Source organism: Dendrobates tinctorius, unplaced genomic scaffold, assembly GCF_039654945.1.
Source record: "Dendrobates tinctorius isolate UK_male_01 unplaced genomic scaffold, ASM3965494v1 ptg000250l, whole genome shotgun sequence".
Taxonomy (NCBI): domain Eukaryota; kingdom Metazoa; phylum Chordata; class Amphibia; order Anura; family Dendrobatidae; genus Dendrobates; species Dendrobates tinctorius.
Window position 1 is genome coordinate 24585207 of NW_027361917.1, and position 19983 is coordinate 24605189.

Sequence of the window (19983 nt, forward strand, 5' to 3'; positions counted from 1 at the left end):
AGTGGCCTTCTATGAGCCCTGACCTAAATCCTATTGAGCATCTTTGGAAAGAGCTGAAACATGCCGTCTGGAAAAGGCAACCTTCAAACACGAGACAACTGGAGCAGTTTGCTCTTGAGGAGTGGGCCAAAATGCCTGTCGAGAGGTGCAGAAGACTCATTGACAGTTACAGGAATCGTAACATAATATTAAGTTAAGGGTACCATCATTTCTGTCCTGGCTTATTTCATGAGTTTTATTTATTTTTTTTTTTTTCCTGTAGAAGCATGGTTGAAAAGCAATGTCTGAATTTGTTCATTTTCATAGATTTTTGCTTTATTACTTTTGTCAGATTCAAGTTATTTCTGTGACCTTTGTGGGGTTTTTCTGTCCTTAATCGAGAGGTACCAACAATTTTGACCATGTGTGTATCTTATCACAGAAATCTCCTTCTTTCTCCAAGACTGAACTTTCATTCTCATTTCGCAGGTAAAAGCTGTATTCAGTGAAGACAGATTGTTACATTACTGAGATAGGAGATGACAAATTCTACTGATTCTTTTTAGAGAAGGCAGTGGAGGTGGATTGAGGAGCTCTGCCTCATGCTCCTCTTCCTACCCACTACATAGCAGGGTTTCTTTTCAGTGACGGCTTCCATCTTCTTTCTCAGTGATGTAAAAATCTGTCTTCACTGAATACACATTTTACCCATAAATCGAAAATTTTGTGTATTGATGATCAGTCATTGTGGAAAAAGAAGTATATCTCTCTGATAAGATATATTACAAAGTTACTACTTTTCATGTGTACTATTGATTTATGAATTAAAATGACTGTTAGGCTGTGTTCACACGTAGCGTTTTTGTTTTGCTTTTTCGCAGCGATTTTAAACGCGATTTTGCCGCAAAAATGCAAAAAACAAGCATCCCATGCATTCCTATGTGATTCTGCACATGCTGTGCTAATGCTGCGGATTTTTCCGCGGCAGAATTGCATCGCGGAAAAATACGCAGCATGCTCATTCTTTGTGCGGAATCGCGGGAAAAACCGCACACATAGGAATGCATTGTTTTTGCCCACCATGCAAAAAGTAAGCAGAACATACCATATCCCTGTAAAAAATATAATTAAAATAAAAAAAAATCGTCATATTGTCACCTTCCGATGTCCCTCGCAGCGTCACCAGGCCTGCAATGCTCCCGGCAGGTCGCGTTCCCAGTGATGCATTGCCTTTGACGTCGCGGTCTCGAAGGTGAGAAAAACACCATTTTTTATTTTTTTTTATTGCTGCATAGGCAGCCTCAATAGTAAAAAGTTGGTCACACTCGTCAAACTCTGTGTTTGACGAAGTGTGACCAACCTGTCAATCAGTTTTCCAAGCGATGCTACAGATCGCTTGAAAAACGCTAGTATTCTGCAAGCTAATTACCCTTGCAAATCGCTAGTTTTTCCACGGGAAATAGGTGGGAATTAAAATGCGGTTTTCTCGCATATTTCCCGCGGAATGGAATTACCCCGCTGAAATTTCCGCGGCAATTCCGTAACGGGTGCACTTAGCTTTAATCTTGAAACATTGACTAGTCTGCAAAATGTATAAAGTTATTTAAACTGGACTTGCACAATGCTTTTGTAAAAGGTTTTGTTTTCCATTTACAGTATTTAACAACTGTTATTCCTTACGAAAAGAGAAATGTCCCTCCTTCTGTTGAAGACCTCCAAATTCTTACAAAAAGTAAGTGTGAACCAATGCAGTTCCTGTAAGTGAAAATCACAAATGAAATTTTTTGATGCCCTAGTGGTGTATCAGAACGTAGTTAGCTCCTTAAAGTCCCAAATAGATTAGGGCTCATCTACCGTATTTTTCGGACTATAAGACGCACCCCAAATTTTGGGGTGACAATAGCAGAAAAAAAGATTTTTATAAGATGGGGGTCCGTCTTATTGTCCAAATTCAAGCTATCTTATCTGAGGGCTGGCGGTGGTACAGCAGGGTCACAGGAGGCATGGACCCTTCCTCAGGATTGTTCCGGTATGGTGTCGGCAGTGCTGATGTTCGGTGTGGGCTAAGGTGGGCGACACAGCGGCCTGGTGTCCATGGGGGATTGCGGCAGTGGTGTGGCGGCGGCAGAGGGGCGGTACGGCGTGCACCTGAGCAGGGTCCCTTCCTCAGGTGGGTGACGCCGCGGCCCGGTGTCGAAGGCGAGCAGCAGAGCCGGGTTAGTTACAGGTTTCTTGGTGGCGGCGGCCGTCATCCTGAGGCCATGCGTGCGCAGAGTCAATATAACAGAAAATACCCAAAAGTGGCACCTTTCTAAAAATTGCACTCCTCAAGGTGCTCAAAACCACATTCAAGAGGATTATTAACCCTTCAGGTGCTTCGCAAGAACTAAAGCAATGTGGAAGTAAAAAATGAACATTTGACTTTTCACAAAAAGTTTTCTTTGGAACCAAATTTTTTTTATTTTCACAAGGGTATCAGGAGAAAATGGACTGCCCCAGGTTCTCTCACTCGTGCAATACTAAGGAAATGCTGAAAACATTTTGTGTTGGGAAAGACCGCTCTATAGTAACTCGTTTCTTGTTTTTTTTTTTTTTTTCTTTTTGAACGGAGATTGATGATTTCAACCTCCGCTGGAGCTCTAAATGTGTATGACAACATGGTAGAGAACTATTTAAATGGGAATATTTAGAATGGATTTCCTTTTATGGTGGTATAATATTGATTTCCATTTTATTTCTTTCCAGTTCTCCATGCAATGAAAGAGGACAGCGAGAAAGTACCAACATTGCTAACAGATTACATTTTGAAAGGTAATACCCATAATTGTAATGCATGCAGAATGGAATAACATTCTTGGCTTACAGCAAGCAATAGTATAGATTTATGAAAAATGATAAATGACAAGCCAAGCATTTATTGTTCTCTCTCTCCTCCCTTCACTATGGAAAGTAGTGTCAGTGTCACAGGTTGAAAGAAAAAAAAAAATCTTTTCCTGATGCAAGTAACAGAATCTGCCAAGGACAGAATGTTATGTTTGCAGTCTTCCAGTAACAGCAAGGTTTGAGTCTCCGCTCATTGTATAGAGAGCGTCGACTGTACACTGCACCCCCGACACTGACTGACAGCAGGCTAAGCATTAGGGCCGGCTGTCAGTCAGTGCCAGGGATGCTGTTACAGTCACCACTTTCTGCGTACAGAGCAGTGACTGAAACAGCGCCCGTGCCACCTGTATGACTGGAAACCAAACTCTGCCGGGGGAATAAAGTTGATTTCCTCCTGGCAGTGGGACTCTCAGTGAGTGGCGCTGTATGGTGTCAGAACGCTATGGATCTGTACACCAAGACGCGCTGGAGAATAGTTGGACAGGCGGATCCCTGGCTGCTTCTTCCCGCCCGCTGCTCTGGAGTGACGGGTTTCTGCCTACATGCTCGTACAGAGAGAGACCCGTCAATTCATTGCAGCCGGCGGGAAGAAGCTGCCTGTCTGACTAGTCTCTGGTGCAGCTCGGTCCCGGCTGCTGTTGAAGTATGTTCGCAGCAAACCTACCTGGCTGAGATCATACAGCCAGTGATACAGTGGGGCAAAAAAGTATTTAGTCAGTCAGCAATAGTGCAAGTTCCACCACTTAAAAAGATGAGAGGCGTCTGTAATTTACATCATAGGTAGACCTCAACTATGGGAGACAAACTGAGAAAAAAAAATCCAGAAAATCACATTGTCTGTTTTTTTTTTTTTTTCATTTTATTTGCATATTATGGTGGAAAATAAGTATTTGGTCAGAAACAAGCAATCAAGATTTCTGGCTCTCACAGACCTGTAACTTCTTCTTTAAGAGTCTCCTCTTTCCTCCACTCATTACCTGTAGTAATGGCACCTGTTTAAACTTGTTATCAGTATAAAAAGACATCTGTGCACACTAGGGTGACCGCAAAAAATCGATGTCGGAATTTTGTCCGTCTGGACCCCACAAAACGATTCCCCTTTCCAGATATTGAGATAGCCAAAATTTGAGCTCGATCAAACGACATTAACCCGTGCCGCTCGTCGCTCAAAGTTTGAAAAAATCCAAATTGAGGTATTTTAAGATTTTGGTATTTTGCATAGTCAGTTAGACTATAAAGAATGTGACAACAACATTGCAGAAATAGCCCTGACCAAATTTTCGAACCATTTGTGGTATTTGAATGCAGAGTTGGTGGGATTATCGTTTTTTGATCCCACCATTACAGACAATGAAAAGTTGTTAATGGCTAATAAATTGCTCAGTAGCACAGATGAACCATCAGAGCACGCTAGGGTTGTAAATCCAAAAGTTAGGAAAGAAAAATTAAAAGAGGTAGGAAGTAACCGACTTTAACGACCTTCTGACAAAAGATGAAGAACAAAAGCAATATGTCCTGCAAGTTGTAAGCAAATGCCGAGCATTATATTCTGACGTTTCAAAAACTACTTTAACAAAAGCTCTAGAATAGATTAGATAACTATGTAAAATTATCAACTCATGTAGGTTAGCGTGCTCTGATGGTTCATCTGTGCTACTGAGCAATTTATTAGCCATTAACAACTTTTCATTGTCTGTAATGGTGGATCAAAAAACGATAATCCCACCAACTCTGCATTCAAATACCACAAATGGTTCGAAAATTTGGTCAGGGCTATTTCTGCAATGTTGTTGTCACATTCTTTATAGTCTAACAGACTATGCAAAATACCAAAATCTTAAAATACCTCAATTTGGATTTTTTCAAACTTTGAGCGACGAGCGGCACGGGTTAACGTCGTTTGATCGAGCTCAAATTTTGGCTATCTCACTGTCTGGAAAGGGGAATCGTTTTGTGGGGTCCAGACGAACAAGATTCTGACATTTTTTTTCCCCCCCATATGAGATCTGGTCACCCTAGTGCACACCCTCAAACAGTCTGACTCCAAACTCCACTATGGTGAAGACCAAAGAGCTGTCAAAGGACACCAGAAACAAAATTGTAGCCCTGCACCAGGCTGGGAAGACTGAATCTGCAATAGCCAACCAGCTTGGAGTGAAGAAATCAACTGTGGGAGCAATAATTAGAAAATGGAAGACATACAAGACCACTGATAATCTCCCTCGATCTGGTGCTCCACGCAAAATCCCACCCCGTGGGGTCAGAATGATCACAAGAACGGTGAGCAAAAATCCCAGAACCACGCGGGGGGACCTAGTGAATGAACTGCAGAGAGCTGGGACCAATGTAACAAGGCCTACCATAAGTAACACACTACGCCACCATGGACTCAGATCCTGCAGTGCCAGACGTGTCCCACTGCTTAAGCCTGTACATGTCCGGGCCCGTCTGAAGTTTGCTAGAGAGCATTTGGATGATCCAGAGGAGTTTTGGGAGAATGTCCTATGGTCTGATGAAACCAAACTGGAACTGTTTGGTAGAAACACAACTTGTCGTGTTTGGAGGAAAAAGAATACTGAGTTGCATCCATCAAACACCATACCTACTGTAAAGCATGGTGGTGGAAACATCATGCTTTGGGGCTGTTTCTCTGCAAAGGGGCCAGGACGACTGATCCGGGTACATGAAAGAATGAATGGGGCCATGTATCGTGAGATTTTGAGTGCAAACCTCCTTCCATCAGCAAGGGCATTGAAGATGAAACGTGGCTGGGTCTTTCAACATGACAATGATCCAAAGCACACCGCCAGGGCAACGAAGGAGTGGCTTCGTAAGAAGCATTTCAAGGTCCTGGAGTGGCCTAGCCAGTCTCCAGATCTCAACCCTATAGAAAACCTTTGGAGGGAGTTGAAAGTCCGTGTTGCCAAGCGAAAAGCCAAAAACATCACTGCTCTAGAGGAGATCTGCATGGAGGAATGGGCCAACATACCAACAACAGTGTGTGGCAACCTTGTGAAGACTTACAGAAAACGTTTGACCTCTGTCATTGCCAACAAAGGATATATCACAAAGTATTGAGATGAAATTTTGTTTCTGACCAAATACTTATTTTCCACCATAATATGCAAATAAAATGAAAAAAAACCAGACAATGTGATTTTCTGGATTTTTTTTTCTCAGTTTGTCTCCCATAGTTGAGGTCTACCTATGATGTAAATTACAGACGCCTCTCATCTTTTGGTGGAACTTGCACTATTGCTGACTGACTAAATACTTTTTTGCCCCACTGTACATCCTGCCCACCGATCTGCACTATCTATTAGCTGTCAAGTTCCCTTTTACATAGAAGGTAGATTTTTTTTTTTTTTTTTCTCTATCATTAGTACATTTTTGCAATAATTCTTTAGAATATATCCAAGGAGTAAATGAAATGTATCACAACAGCTTTTTATCGTCCTGTCATCTCCTCAGTGTATTGTGACAGGCTGTCTATTTTCCCTGCTCTCATTAAAGGAGAATGCATAATTAAACAAAAGGAAATGTATACCTAAAATATGTTAACTCTTTGGTGGTCTTTGTTTAGTCTGAACAATGTAAAAAAACAGATATCTGAGGACTGGGTTTGGAGTGCAGCTGGGATATTGATTAGTTGACATTAATAGCACTGCAACATTTTTATTTATGTTGTATGGACAGACAATGAGCAGTCTGTGTGCATACGAAAGTTACCAGCCCCAGATAATAGCCTGCGGTCAGAATGTAGAGCACTGCTGTTTCCGTCAATGCCATGGACTTGGGATGGACCGGTAGGGCCCATGCTTGACTGCCACATCATTCTGACTCCTTCCAAGGTGCAGTCTTGCAGCTATAAGAATGGGGTCCTCGTCCATTGGAGTTTTGGGGATCCCAGTGGTAGGACTCCCAGTAGTCAATAGTCTATTACATATTTACTAGATAGAAGAATTAATGCAACAATTCCCAGTTTGCATCTCCTATCTAAATTTACCATTATTCTAAAGGCCCCTTTACACATAACGATGTTTCAGCGATCCCACCAACGATCCGACATGGATGGGATCGCAGGGACATCGTTAGACAGCCCTCCAGCGATCAGGACCAGCGAGCAAGCTGGTATCCAACGTAAACATCGGGTTTCTAAGAGCCGTGCGGCTCTTAGAAACCTGCTGTTTACCTTGGATACCAGCGTCTTTTAAATCCAACACCACCATAAAGCAGTTTTCAAACAGTAACTTTATTGTGGAATTGATCGTTTCCATTTTGAATGGCTGAATGACCAGGTATCTGTTGAGCGCCTTCAGGTTTATTATGGTCCTGTAGGAATTATCTGGTTTACGGACCAAAAATAGGGGGGAGTAGGAGCCTTCGCCCTTCTCCGCCTCTGGTACCTTTACCTGTCTCTAGGGCAGCCTGTTCCGCCAGGGAAGACCTGAGCGGCGTGACCTTAAAACTGTTCCGGGGGGCACAGGCAAATTCTAGCTTTAGGCCTGAGGCTACCAACCACAGGATCCAGTCACTGTTTGAGATCTGTGACCAGGCTTGGTTGAAGGCCGATAGTCTACCTCCCACCGGGGCCGCTAGTCATTTGGGAGGTTTCTTGGTGTCACGGGATGCCTCCTGGCGTCCCCCTCCAATCATAAACCCGGTACCTTTTTTCTTTTTATCTTCCCATCTGCCCCGGTCTCTGGACGATCTCCTACGGAAAAATCTCTTCCTAGTAAAGGGACGTCTATAGGAAGGGGTGGGCAGGGAAGGGAATTTCTTTTTATCATCGCCGGCTTTCTCCAGGAGTTCATCTAGGACTGGTCCGAATAGATATTCCCCCACGGGATGGAGCAAAGACAGGATCTGGCCTGGATATCCCCGGGCCAGCATTTCAGCCATATAGCGCGTCGGGCTGCATTTGATAGCCCTGCGGCTTTGGCCGCCACTCTTGCGGAATCTGCCGAAGCGTCGGCTAAAAAGGCCGCCGCATTCTGGGTTGTAGGAAGGGTCTTCAAGATAGATTCCCTCGAGGCTCTGTCCTCTAACTGTGATTCCAGCTGGTCCAGCCAGACCATCATAGATCTGGCTGTGCAGGTAGCTGCTACTGCCGGTCTCAGGGCGCCAGCTGACATTTCCCATGTCCCTTTCAGGTAGGAGTCTGCCTTTTTATCTAGTGGATCTTTTAAAGAAACCATGTCATCAAAGGGGATAGTGGATTTTTTGTACGCTTTAGCCACTGCTGCGTCCAATTTCCGGGCTTTGTCCCATTTGTTCACCACGGGGTCCTCAAAGGGATAACGCCGCTTAAAAGCTGGTGGTAGGGAGAATTTCCTTTCTGTTTTCTTACATTCCCTATTGATCAGATTTTGGACCTTGTCGTTTAACGGAAACGACTTGCGTTTCCTGGGGTCTAAACCACCGAACATTAGGTCCTGCGCTGACCGTTCTGGTTTTGTGTCTGATATCCCCATGGTAGCCCTGACCGCCTTGACTAGTTTGTCCACTTGTTCCAGACCCAGGCAGAAACGACTGGCGTCTTCCTCTGAAGAGGATGCAGACGAGAAGGTGGAGGGCTCTGAGGAGTCTTAATTTCCTCTAGGGTCAGCTGAAGAGCCCGACCCTGAGAAACTTGCTCTCTTTCTTTTCCTAGACGACTCCCCCTGGGATGCGGACTTTAGGGCCTTAACTTCCATCCTGATAATTTCCCTTAGACTTGTAGCGAAGTCAGGGGTTTCTTCTGCCACCTACAGGAGGGGGGACAGGGTAAGGAAGCATGTATGGTAACTTTTTGGGACTACGCCCTCTTTTTTTTTTTTTTTTTTTTTTTTTTTTTTTAATTTTTAACCGTCTGCCGTATACATGACTGGCAGTTTTTTAGGGTAGGTGTCTGGCAAGGGGAACTTGCAAAGGGCGCACTCCCTGTTTTTTTGCTTTGTCAGTGCAATTCTTCCCCTATAGGAGGAAAACCTAAAGGGGAACACTGCATCAGGGCACATTCACGAAGATCTCCTACCCTGAGCAGAAGGCGTAGGTACTGGATCACGGGGGGGGGGGGATTGTCCAGTTCGTTTTTCTTTTGCTGGGAGCTGGCCTGGGACCTCTGAGGTACGTTCCTGCTCTCGATCTAGCTGGGTCACAGGAGCTTCTCGCTCGTCCATTTCTGCACCTGAGCTAAAGCTGCTCTGCAGCGTTTCTGTGCACTTTTTATCTCTCCCCCCGGCAACCCAGGTTCACAGGTGTCCTGGCCAGGGGCTAATTTCCCCCCCCCTTCCCCTCCCGACGTCCATGGACATTCCCTCCTGCGCATCGCTCCCTCCCCGCCCCTGCTGCTATGCTGGTGCTTGCGCCGCTGCACAAGGGAAAAAAGCCGGCCAGCATCCGACTTCCGGCCCGGCGCTACCGGCCCTGCATCCCACCGGCCGCGCCACTTCCGGTCCTCGTGACGCACGGGGGCGCACAGGCTGCCAGCGCCACGGCGGCGCCCGACCCCGCACAGCGCTCCCCGCACGCTACCGAGGCACAGCCGCCGGCCCACGACCGCGACCCGGACTGAGGGGAGGACGCACCGGGAGGAGGACCGCCGAACCCCGCTCACACCTCCTCCGCACACTGTCGTGGAGCCCTGCCCGGGCCCTCCGTGGTGCTTCCAGGGGACCCCGCACTGCCCGAGGTAGGAGAATTCCCCCCACTACCTGAGTCGGCCAGCCGGCCTGGGAATTCCTCCATGATGGTACGATCTGTAGGGAATCCTGTCCTCCAGGAACAGGAAACCAACTGATGCGTGGGAGAGGTGCCGCCCTTATGTATCTATAGGATTTCCTGTTCCTGAAGGGCGGATCCCCTCTCTCACGTGATGCTGTCATGGACGACCGAATAAATGAAGTATACTTTTGAAGAGAACCCCCTCTGCTTACAGTGAAACATGGCGTTGGCTCAGTGAAGCTCTGTGGCTGATTTTGATTCTTTTGGTATAGGAATCCTGAAATGTTTGAAGGGCAAGATTTGGATTCAATCAAGTATCTGGAAAACCTTTGAGAAAATTTCATTTATTCTGTGAGGAAACCAAACTTGGGCATCATAGGACCTTCCAGAACAAGACAATGATCCTAAGCAATACCTCAAAGTCCATCTAGCCATTGTTTCAGTCCTGAAAGATTCTCGAGCAGCTGTCAGTTGGCTGACTTGAAACCCCTAGAAATACTTTGGTGGGATTTGAAGAAGGCAGCTGTATCATGCATTCACGAGAATATTAGTGAACTGGAAAACATTGTCCATGAGAGATGGGCTAAGATGCCTCAGGAACGCTGCCAGGAGCTGGTGCATGACTAGCTATGCATCACATTTGCTGCAGGTCATAACCGCTAAGGAGGCGCTACTAAGTATTAAAGACAGTCGTTATGGAGGGGAATAGAAGAACAAAGATTGTAATTTTTGCTAATAAACTAAATTTGCAATGGGACTTGACTAATTTGTCATTGTAGCTGTATGTTTCTTGAATCTTAACCTTTATTTTCAGCCTTCTCATTCGATCCTTCTAAGAAACCTTTTCCATCCAAATCATGTGTTGCTGTAGCTTGGATGCATCTTGCGCTATTTTGATTCCTTCTTTGCTTGTTTTTACTACTACTAATGTGACATTCACTTGACAACTGTCTGCATATCTCTGTACAAATAATAACCCTTCAGAGGAGTAGTTTGGGTATTGCTTTGTAATAAAAAATAACAAATATTGTCATGTTAAAAGCAATTCACTAGCTGACGTCGGGTGACTTCTGATGTTCCGATGTTGAGTACTTATTAATTGGGATGGGAAAAATCCCAGAACGAAAGCTGCAGTTCCAAAAGTTTAGTGCCCGTGTAAGAACTTTGGTTTATAGCGAAATAAAAAAAGTTTTCTCTGTGCAGCTCTGATTTGGATTGTTACTTAGAAGACAATTCTGTATCTCTCTGGTTTATTGGCGAAACCTTTGTAATGGGAAATGCATATCTCTGCAAGATGAGTCAACTGCACCCTACATTCCATCTTGTGTAGCATTTCTTGGTTCTCATATTTAGGGACCTTTATAAAGCATTAGTGAGTTTAATATGTTTAGTTTCTTACCCACTCAATACACTTTCTATCCGGAAACGTGTCATGGCCACATACACTGACCTCCCCTTCTTCAGTCATAAGAAGAGTACAGATGGCACATAGCCCACAATTTTAGACTCTTGAAGTGTGTCACTTGTTTTTTCTATGACTTTTACAGATTGTAGGCTGCTTATAAAGTGAATAAGCCATAATTCCAACTGGAGTCTTCCCCCTGTGCCAGTGCTGCCTGCATGGCAGTCGCTACTGGGCTAAAAGTGGCCGTCAGCAGTCACCTGACTCTGCAGCTTCTCAGTTTCGGTGGTCAGGTCATTTGTGGTTGTGACGTCATGGCTTCTGATCCGACGGCACAGTCCAGTACTAAGTATGGCTTATTTGTTTTGGAAGTTCCTCTTCCCTTTGTAAACTGTACAGAACAAGTAGAGAACTCTTAAGTCTCGCGATTTATGTGGGACCCCACTCTCCACTCAGAACTTGACAATAAAATCTAAGCTTCAACACCTGATCTAGTTTACTGTCATTAGATCACAAAATGTGTGGTTGTAAAGCAGCTTGTACTGATGAAATTCTCTTTTAAAGGGCCGATCGCTTACTTCTGATGCAGAAGTGAGAAGTGTGACGTCTCTAGATATCTGCTGGCTCATGTCCATGAGTGGCGGGTGACTTGCCCACATTGTCTTCCAATGAATAACACAAGTGGCTGATACCTGCCTCTTATACACATGAGCCGGGAGAGATTTGTAGACCTGACGTCACCGGCCTTGCCTACTTCTGATGCGGAAACGAGCAGAACCAGATTACCTTGTTTAATATAGTGATAGCCGTAGCTTTAAATCTGAAAATGTAAGTTACATCTAGGAAGGATGTCAGACACATAAGGGCTTCTATATGTTTATCAGCTTTCTGTATGTTCTTCTGCTTTATTTCACCTGACTTCTCTTGTTTTTGTGTTGTGCCAGCCCTGGTGTAATACTGGATGGCTATGAGGTTTGTTAAGGTGTGTTCATGAGACTGTGAAGAGCATGTCTTTAACGATTGGATTCCTTATATTGCCTGTGGAATCCAAATCCGACCACGTACAGCCCAACGGAGGATCTTTTTATAGAGTATATTCACACAGGCAGTCTCATTTCAGAATTCTGACCACTGCAGAAGAAACGCCCGTTATAGTTCCACTCCACATGTGCAGCATGTGAATAGCAGATTTTTTTTTTTTGAGTGGGAGATGTTGGTGTAACTGTCATTTTATATTAATAATATGCATAAGATGTAATACAAAGTTTCTTATTTCATTAAGAGAAATCTGCTTCTCTATCCTCCTGTACTGAGCATTCATTGTCCAAAACGCTCAATTCACTGGTTAAATCTGTATTCAGCGATAGATGAGTCAGTGCTCATAAAGTTCTGTAGTGAAATTGCAGCAGAATGTCTGCGTGCCTCTAGCTCCTCCCTCCTCACATCTCCATAGACTTTTATAAACCCCAACTGTTATCTATCTCCGTAATGGGAAAATCTGTCTTTACTGAATACAGATTTTTACCTATGAATTGAGTGAAAGATTAGTCTAGGTCACACAGGGAAGTCAAGCTCGAATACACAGAGGGCCAAAACAAAAAAAACTTTGAACAAAGTCACGGCCAACTTTGATGCCACCAAAATTTTTTCCCCCAAACGCTGTATATCTCCACAGTAAATTCTTCCACCGTACCCTCCACTCGTACAGTATGATGACCCTATTGCACCCCCCCCAGCAAAGTATGGTGACCAACACGGGATGTTATCCCTACTGTGATCCCCACACAGTCCTCCATATAGAATGAGCCCCATGTAGTCCTCATTATAAAATGCCAGTTATAATAGTGCCAGTGTCGCAGGCCCGATTTGGCTCGTGGGCCAAAGTGTGACTTGCCACAAACAATTGCAGATTATTAGGAGAAATTGAAGTAAACTAATGACCCTAGGATAAATGTAAAAGACATGTCCTTGATCAAGATGGCCATGTGTAGTAGTAGTGGTGGTGCAGTAGGTAAGTGTTTAGTGTCTTGTGTTATAGCTGTTCATTCATTTAAATATTTCTTTGTGTGACTCTGCTGTCTGTTTCTCTTCACAGTTCTGTGTCCTACCTAATAGTCCCTGGCTCCCGAGGAGGTCATCCCGTGTGTATACGATGCATTTTCCCTGGATCACTTTGAAGTTCCACTCCGTCAGCAGACCTAGTAGCTGAATCTGCATTCATCAGCATCCCATTTCTATACGTCACGTGGTATTTTGAGCATGTTGATCTAAGTAACCAGCTGTTCATGTCGTCTTTGATAGCCAAGTATTATGAGATCCCGGTAGTAATGGTGCAGAATACAGGGAATCTGTCCATCCCCCACGCAGAGCATGGTCTTCCTAATATAGTCCAATACGCGACTCGAGATTTAGAACAAATGTACAGTTTTAGCTTGTTTTTATGTGTTGAATTCTATTTTTACAGTAAATACATGCAAAAAAGAAAAAGTCACTTTTAAAGGTTTTAAGATGGGGGGGAGGGGGGGGGGAATTCTTATTGTTTTCCTGACTCGATTGTGATCGTCTGTTAGCGCAACACAGCAATAGTGTTTTTACTCTGATTGTACAAAAGGGATCATATGCTATTTGCACTGACACATGAACACACAAATATATATTAAAATGACATTTATATGCAGCACAGGCTACTTGTACAGCAGTAGATGTGTTTACTTGTTTTATGCTGGGGTTTTTTTTGTTGTGGAATGCCCATTTTGTCTTTAAATTGAAGCTCTAACGTTCATGAGCATTGGATATATAGTCTGCAAATATAAAATCTTGCAAATTTTCTGTCTTCACTTACTGTACAGTCCAATTTACCCAATTAAATAATGTGCGCCATGTAGAAACCATCAGCAAGTATGACCGGTCTAACAGCTGCTTGTGTGAATGCCTACAATAGCATGGCCCATTGCAAGTCCATATATGATGCTTGTTTGTGCATGAGCATCCTAATAGTTTTTCTATCGTTCGTACACCTGGCATGTACATCGGGTATTCATGGCTTGTTGAAGGTTTTCATGTAGAAAAAGTGAAATTTTCATTACCGAAAACCAACTTGAAAAAATGGCGCACTTTTATTAAAGTGATATTCCCAGAATCTAACATAAGATAGCGGTGCGCATTACTCTAATTCTGTCGCCATGGAGCAGAAGTAAAGTGTGCACCGCTGCTCTGCTCAGGACTGAGCTCTGCACAGCCTGATTCTCTGGATCCCTCCGGCGATCGGCAAGTTATACCTTAATTCTGAGAATACCCCTTTAAGGTACTGCTGGATTATACATTTGCTGATTATGTAACATATAGTGCTGCACGTAGAGATCTAAGGCTGGTTTCATACTAGCGTTGGTTAGAGCTGCTGAGGGTTGCGTAGTTCCTCCGTGAAGCTCCGCCTACGTCTGCATGCGGCCTGCGTACCTATCTTTAATATTGGGTACGCAGGCCATGCGGATGCATTGCATGCGTAGTTTTGACGATGCGGCAACCGCAACAAAATGCAACATGTTGCGTTCGACGCAGCGTGAAAGCGACGCATGCGGAGGCATCTGCATACATCCGCATGGCCTGCGTACCCAATGTTAAAGATGGGGGACGCATGCAGACGTTGGCGGAGCTGAACGGAGGAGGTGCAGCAGTGGGCGGAGCTGAACGGAGGAACTACGCAGCCCTTCGCAGCTCTGACATCCGTAAATGTGAAGCCGGCCTTACATGAGCGACCTGGTATCTCCCTCAAACACAGACTGGAGCTGTATATGGCAATATATTAAGATCTTGCATAAATCCAAGCGCTCGATATTGCATAAAAAAGTTTTCCACCACAAGTTGTTTGTTCATCCGTTCCTCATTTATGTTCTAGAATTTCCAAGGAATGGACTAAATCCACTTTCACGTGTACTTCTCGTAGAAGAATACCTTCACCAGTTGGTAATGAAGTGTATATTGAGTGATATAATATTTTTTAAGAATAAAAGTTTTACTATTTGATACTAAGCAATGCGCACCAGCCAATGAACTGAATCTGGTGGACAAACCTCCTCCATCACTTTCCCGCAGACAGGTCTTCATAGTGACCCCATGCTAACTGCAGAACCATTAAAAGAATGCGCTTTCTGGTCAGACATGAGGTTTTGTAGTAGCGTGGCGGTATAGCTGAGAAGCCTTTGTGAGAGAAGGAAGAAGAGAATTTGTCAGCTGCCAGTAGGGGAAGGAGACTGATTGATTCAGTCCAAAGTCATCACATATAGTTATAAGTAGCCGAAGAAAAAATAGTTATGGAATTGATTACCTTAAATGGCTATTTACAGCCTTTTAGGATTTTGCAGTACAAATATAATTCATGGTATAGCCCCTGTAACCCATAAATGCTTACCATATGTATGAAGAATGTTTAGAATTGAGAGTCCTCAATGGGTGATACCTTTTAATGGCTAACTGAAAAGATGGTAACACATTGCAAGCTTTCGAGACTACGCAGGTCTCTTCATCAGGCTAGACCAGGGGGCCAGATTACGGTCCCTCGGACCGTTGGAGGGCCGGAATATAGTTTAAAAAAAATTATGAATAAATTCCTGTGCACACTGCACATATCTTATTTAGAAGTAATAAAACAAAAATAGGAACAAATACAATATTAAAAATGAAGTTAAATCATCAAACTTACCGATTTTTTGGGTTCTTCGAATATCCTACACTTCGAGTCAATTTTTTCTCTTTCTTGATATCATTGTTTCCTAGGGATTCAAAATTGCTATTAGTAAAATACCAACATATATACAGCGCTACAAAAACAATATACCAGCAATAAAACTGCCCACACAGGGACATGCAGCCTGATCAGTGCCGATCAATGCAGTCTGATCAGTGCCCATCAATGAAGCCTGATCAGTGCCTATCAATGCAGCCTCACCAGTGCCCATATTGGTGGAACTCCACTTTTACCTCAGGCTCAGACTGGTGTGGTGCAAGAATCCCCAATAGGCAGCATAGGTCCCCATCCCCAATAGACAGGTAAATGTCCCCAATAGGCAGCACAGGTCCCCAATAGGCAGGTAAATGTCCCCAATAGGCAGCACAGGTCCCCTTTAGGCAGGTAAATGTCCCCATTAGGCAGGTAAATATCCCCAATAGGCAGGTAAATATCCCCAATAGGCAGCACAGGTCCCCATTAGGCAGGTAAATGTCCCCAATAGGCAGGTAAATGTCCCCATTAGGCAGCACAGGTCCCCATTAGGCAGCACAGGTCCCTAATAGGCAGGTAAATGTCCCCATTAGGCAGCACAGGTCCCCATTAGACAGGTAAATGTCCCCACTAAGCAGGAAAATATCCCCAATAGGTAGCACAGATCCCCACTAGGCAGGTAAATGTCCCCAATAGGCAGCACAGGTCCCCCACTAGGCAGGAAAATGTCCCCAATAGGCAGCACAGGTCCCCCACTAGGCAGGAAAATGTCCCCAATAGGTAGCACAGGTCCCCACTAGGCAGAAAAATGTCCCCAATAGGCAGCACAGGTCCCCACGAGGCAGGAAAATGTCCTCAGTAGGTAGCACAGGTCCCCACTAGGCAGAACAATGTCCCCACTAGGCAGAAAAATGTCCCCAATAGGCAGCACAGGTCCCCACTAGGCAGGAAAATGTCCCCACTAGGCAGAAAAATGTCCCCAATAGGTAGCATAGGTCCCCACTAGACAGAAAAATGTCCCCAATAGGCAGCACAGGTCCCCACTAGGCAGAAAAATGTCCCCAATAGGCAGGAAAATGTCCCCAATAGGCAGCACACGTCCCCACTAGGCAGAAAAATGTCCCCATTAGGCAGCACAGGTCCCCACTAGGCAGGAAAATGTCCCCAATAGGCAGAAAAATGTCCCCATTAGGCAGCACAGGTCCCCAATAGGCAGCACAGGTCCCCACTAGGCAGGAAAATGTCCCCATTAGGCAGGAAAATGTCCCCACTAGGCAGCAAATGTCCCCACTAGGCAGGAAAATGTCCCCACTAGGCAGCACGGGTCCCCAATAGGCAGAAAAATGTCCCCAATAGGCAGCACAGGTCCCCACTAGGCAGGAAAATGTCCCCACTAGGCAGGAAAATGTCCCCACTAGGCAGGAAAATGTCCCCACTAGGCAGGAAAATGTCCCCACTAGGCAGGAAAATGTCCCCACTAGGCAGCACAGGCCATAGTTTGAGGACCCCTGGGCTAGACTAATACAAAATCTGAAGAATCACATATTAATACACAGCACAGAAATACCGCAATAGATAAATACAAGTGATGTGACGCGGAATAGTCATTATGGGAGAGAGATAAGCATAAATATTGGTGCAGTTCATAGATAAGCAGTGTGAAGGTTTTATTGCCCTCTGATTGCCGGTCTGGTTCTGTGTTGTGATGACCCCAGAAGATCTGAGGAGCAAATTCCTTAATTGATGTAAAAAGACTTAAATCCATGTGACACATTAATACCTGCACTGAATGTGTCGAAAGTTTTCATAAATTTGTACTCAGAGATTCTTCTCTCTCTCTGAGACTTGTATGAATATTTTAGTACTTGGCAATAAGCTTTCCGCCATCCATATTCTCAGTATAAGAAGGGTCCAAGCATTTGTCGATGTGTGTGTAATCTCAGCCCATTCCTATGCCTTATTCAGTTGACCTAAACCATTTGGATCTATAGTCACTAGTGATGAGCGAACGTGCTCCGATAAGGTGTTACCCATGCTCGGGTGCTGTCAGTGTCATCGGCGTGTTCATGTCCCCGCAGCTGCATGTCTAACAAACAGGCAATCCCCACATGTGTTGCGACTGTCTAACAGCCAAGAGACATGCAACCGAGCACGTTCGCTCATCACTAATAGTTACTCCAAAATCTTTTGACTAAGGTGAAAGTTGGTATTCAGTAGAACTACTGGTGGGAGGACGTGGACATTCATTGACTGCCCAGCGCTTACCTGTGTGTAGTTGGTTCCCCATACATACACACTTTGTACATGGCTATTGGGTGGCCTTGTACCCCAGATCCATTCAAATGAAAGTGGCCCCATTGGCCGCTGATGACCATGTTTCTCTTCCTCAGGAAGAAGTGTATATATTAGGTAGATCATTGCACGTTTTCCAGTGTTATGTATAGTTTGCCGAATTAAAAATATGGGAGCAATAAAGGGGCTGATGGTTGGTTACCCATAACTTGCACTGCCATTGTTCCATTACTCACCCATGTTATATGTTTGTATTATCAATTGCCATTAATGTAAATAAACCTGTTTATCATCAAAATTCCTGGTCCATGAGTAAGAGGCTAGTGTAAGGTCCATCTATCTTCTCTGCCCTGAGGTCAGTGCAATTCTTCCCAGGGTTGACGGACAGGGTAATATTTTGTTTATTGTATACGGAGGTTCACATTAGCTTGGAAGTGCCAGTCAGTCTTTCTGGGGTGTGCGAACTTAAAGCTTGTTCATAATGATATGGTAGTCTGGTTTATAGAGCTACACAATCTGCTCATAGTTTGGTTGGGATCATACTGACAGAAAATCAAGGTTGGCCACAGGTCACATCCCATATCTGGTTACACCATCCATCACATTTTTCAAAACATTCATTTAGGATAACCTCTCTAATAAACTTCCATTTATCTCGATGGCGAAATATGTCAAGGAATAGGGTTTGGGGGTTTTATTTTATTTTAAATCTAGATTAAATATTCATGTGATCCTATAATATAACGCTAAAGTGTTAACTGCAGAAATTTGCAATTAATCACTTTGTGTAAAGTTTAGAAGAAAAACCCTTTTCATATTTTTTTTTTTTTTTTTTTTTTTTTAAATTCTGAGTTAAATTAACCCTCCATCCTGGCACTGAAAAGTGCCAGTATGTCATATATAGTCACTGGTGCCCTCCGTGTGCCTCCTGCCTGCAGCCTCTTCTCCCCTGAAGTCGTCCATCTTCCATGATGTCCACTCGGTGGCATAGTAAGCGCAGCAGTAAGCCTGAACGATGCCTCTTCCTGTGTTATGGAGGATTGATTCATCGCTTTTTCTGCCATTGCTGTGTCCACCTTGGATGTTGGCGGACCACCAGAATCCAGGTCTCGGTAGAAGAATCACCAGGAGGTAAACTGAGGGCACCAGGTAGGGTGAGTATACATGACAAATGTGTAGTGGCTTTTCGGTGCCAGAGTGGAGGGTGACATTAACTGGGCATGTCCCTCTTCTCCACGCTTGCCTAGAGGAGGATTCCAAACCGATACAAGGAGCACAAATAGGATTTCTTAGAAATATAGAAGCTGCCAAAATGCATAAAAAAATTTCTTAAAGCACTGAATTTATCGAGATTCATGCTTCAGATAAAAGATGAGTGATTGTGTCTGTATTGTATGACTCTTACAAATCCTGTTCTGCCACACAAAATCTGCAACGTGTAAAGATGTCAGTATGGAGTTAACTAGAGCTATTCGCAGCCATCTTTGGAGAAGAGCCCACCCGGCATATCTATATATAGAGGTGGTGGTTTTCACCTCTGAACCCAACTAATGGTATCTGTAAATGCATCAACTTCTAAGCATTTCCTTTATAGGATTCCAAACCAGGTGATAAAATCTATTAGCTTAATTGGATATTAGGATCTTCAGGTTGGAAAAGCGCCATGAAAGGCAATCTCATTGTCTGTAATGGTAAGCTGGCAGTCCACAGACTCGCTACCGTAGGACTGGGCCTCACATTTTCTACGTTGCCTTGTAAACCAGTTTCTTTTGCTGCTTGCATTGTAAGTGCAGTTTTATTTGTGCAACATTATAGCAAAAAAATGCTCAATACTACTATTCAGCCTAGTGTAAGGGAGCACTCGGTAATGAATTAAGGAGTTATATTCTCTGCAAATCCCTTATTTATTCTCTCTAACACAATCTGCTCCAGAAGATATTACAGCCCGTGATTTCTTGTGCATCTCCAAGGGGATTTGGTTTTACTATGGACGCCCTTCTACTGC

The 19983-nt window shown here is 44.1% G+C and overlaps 1 protein-coding gene across 2 annotated transcripts in view; it reads left to right on the forward strand.

Moving 5' to 3' along the window:
• Window positions 1-13806, forward strand: part of FEZ2 (fasciculation and elongation protein zeta 2) — a 96806-nt gene extending 83000 nt beyond the window's left edge. For both annotated transcript variants that reach the window (XM_073557525.1, XM_073557526.1), the window contains 3 exons: window positions 1636-1711; window positions 2725-2790; window positions 13065-13806. In XM_073557525.1, coding sequence (XP_073413626.1) covers window positions 1636-1711; window positions 2725-2790; window positions 13065-13081 — 159 coding nt within the window. In that variant the 3' untranslated portion in view covers window positions 13082-13806. The remainder of the gene's footprint in view (window positions 1-1635; window positions 1712-2724; window positions 2791-13064) is intronic.
• The last annotated feature ends 6177 nt before the right edge of the window (window positions 13807-19983 follow it).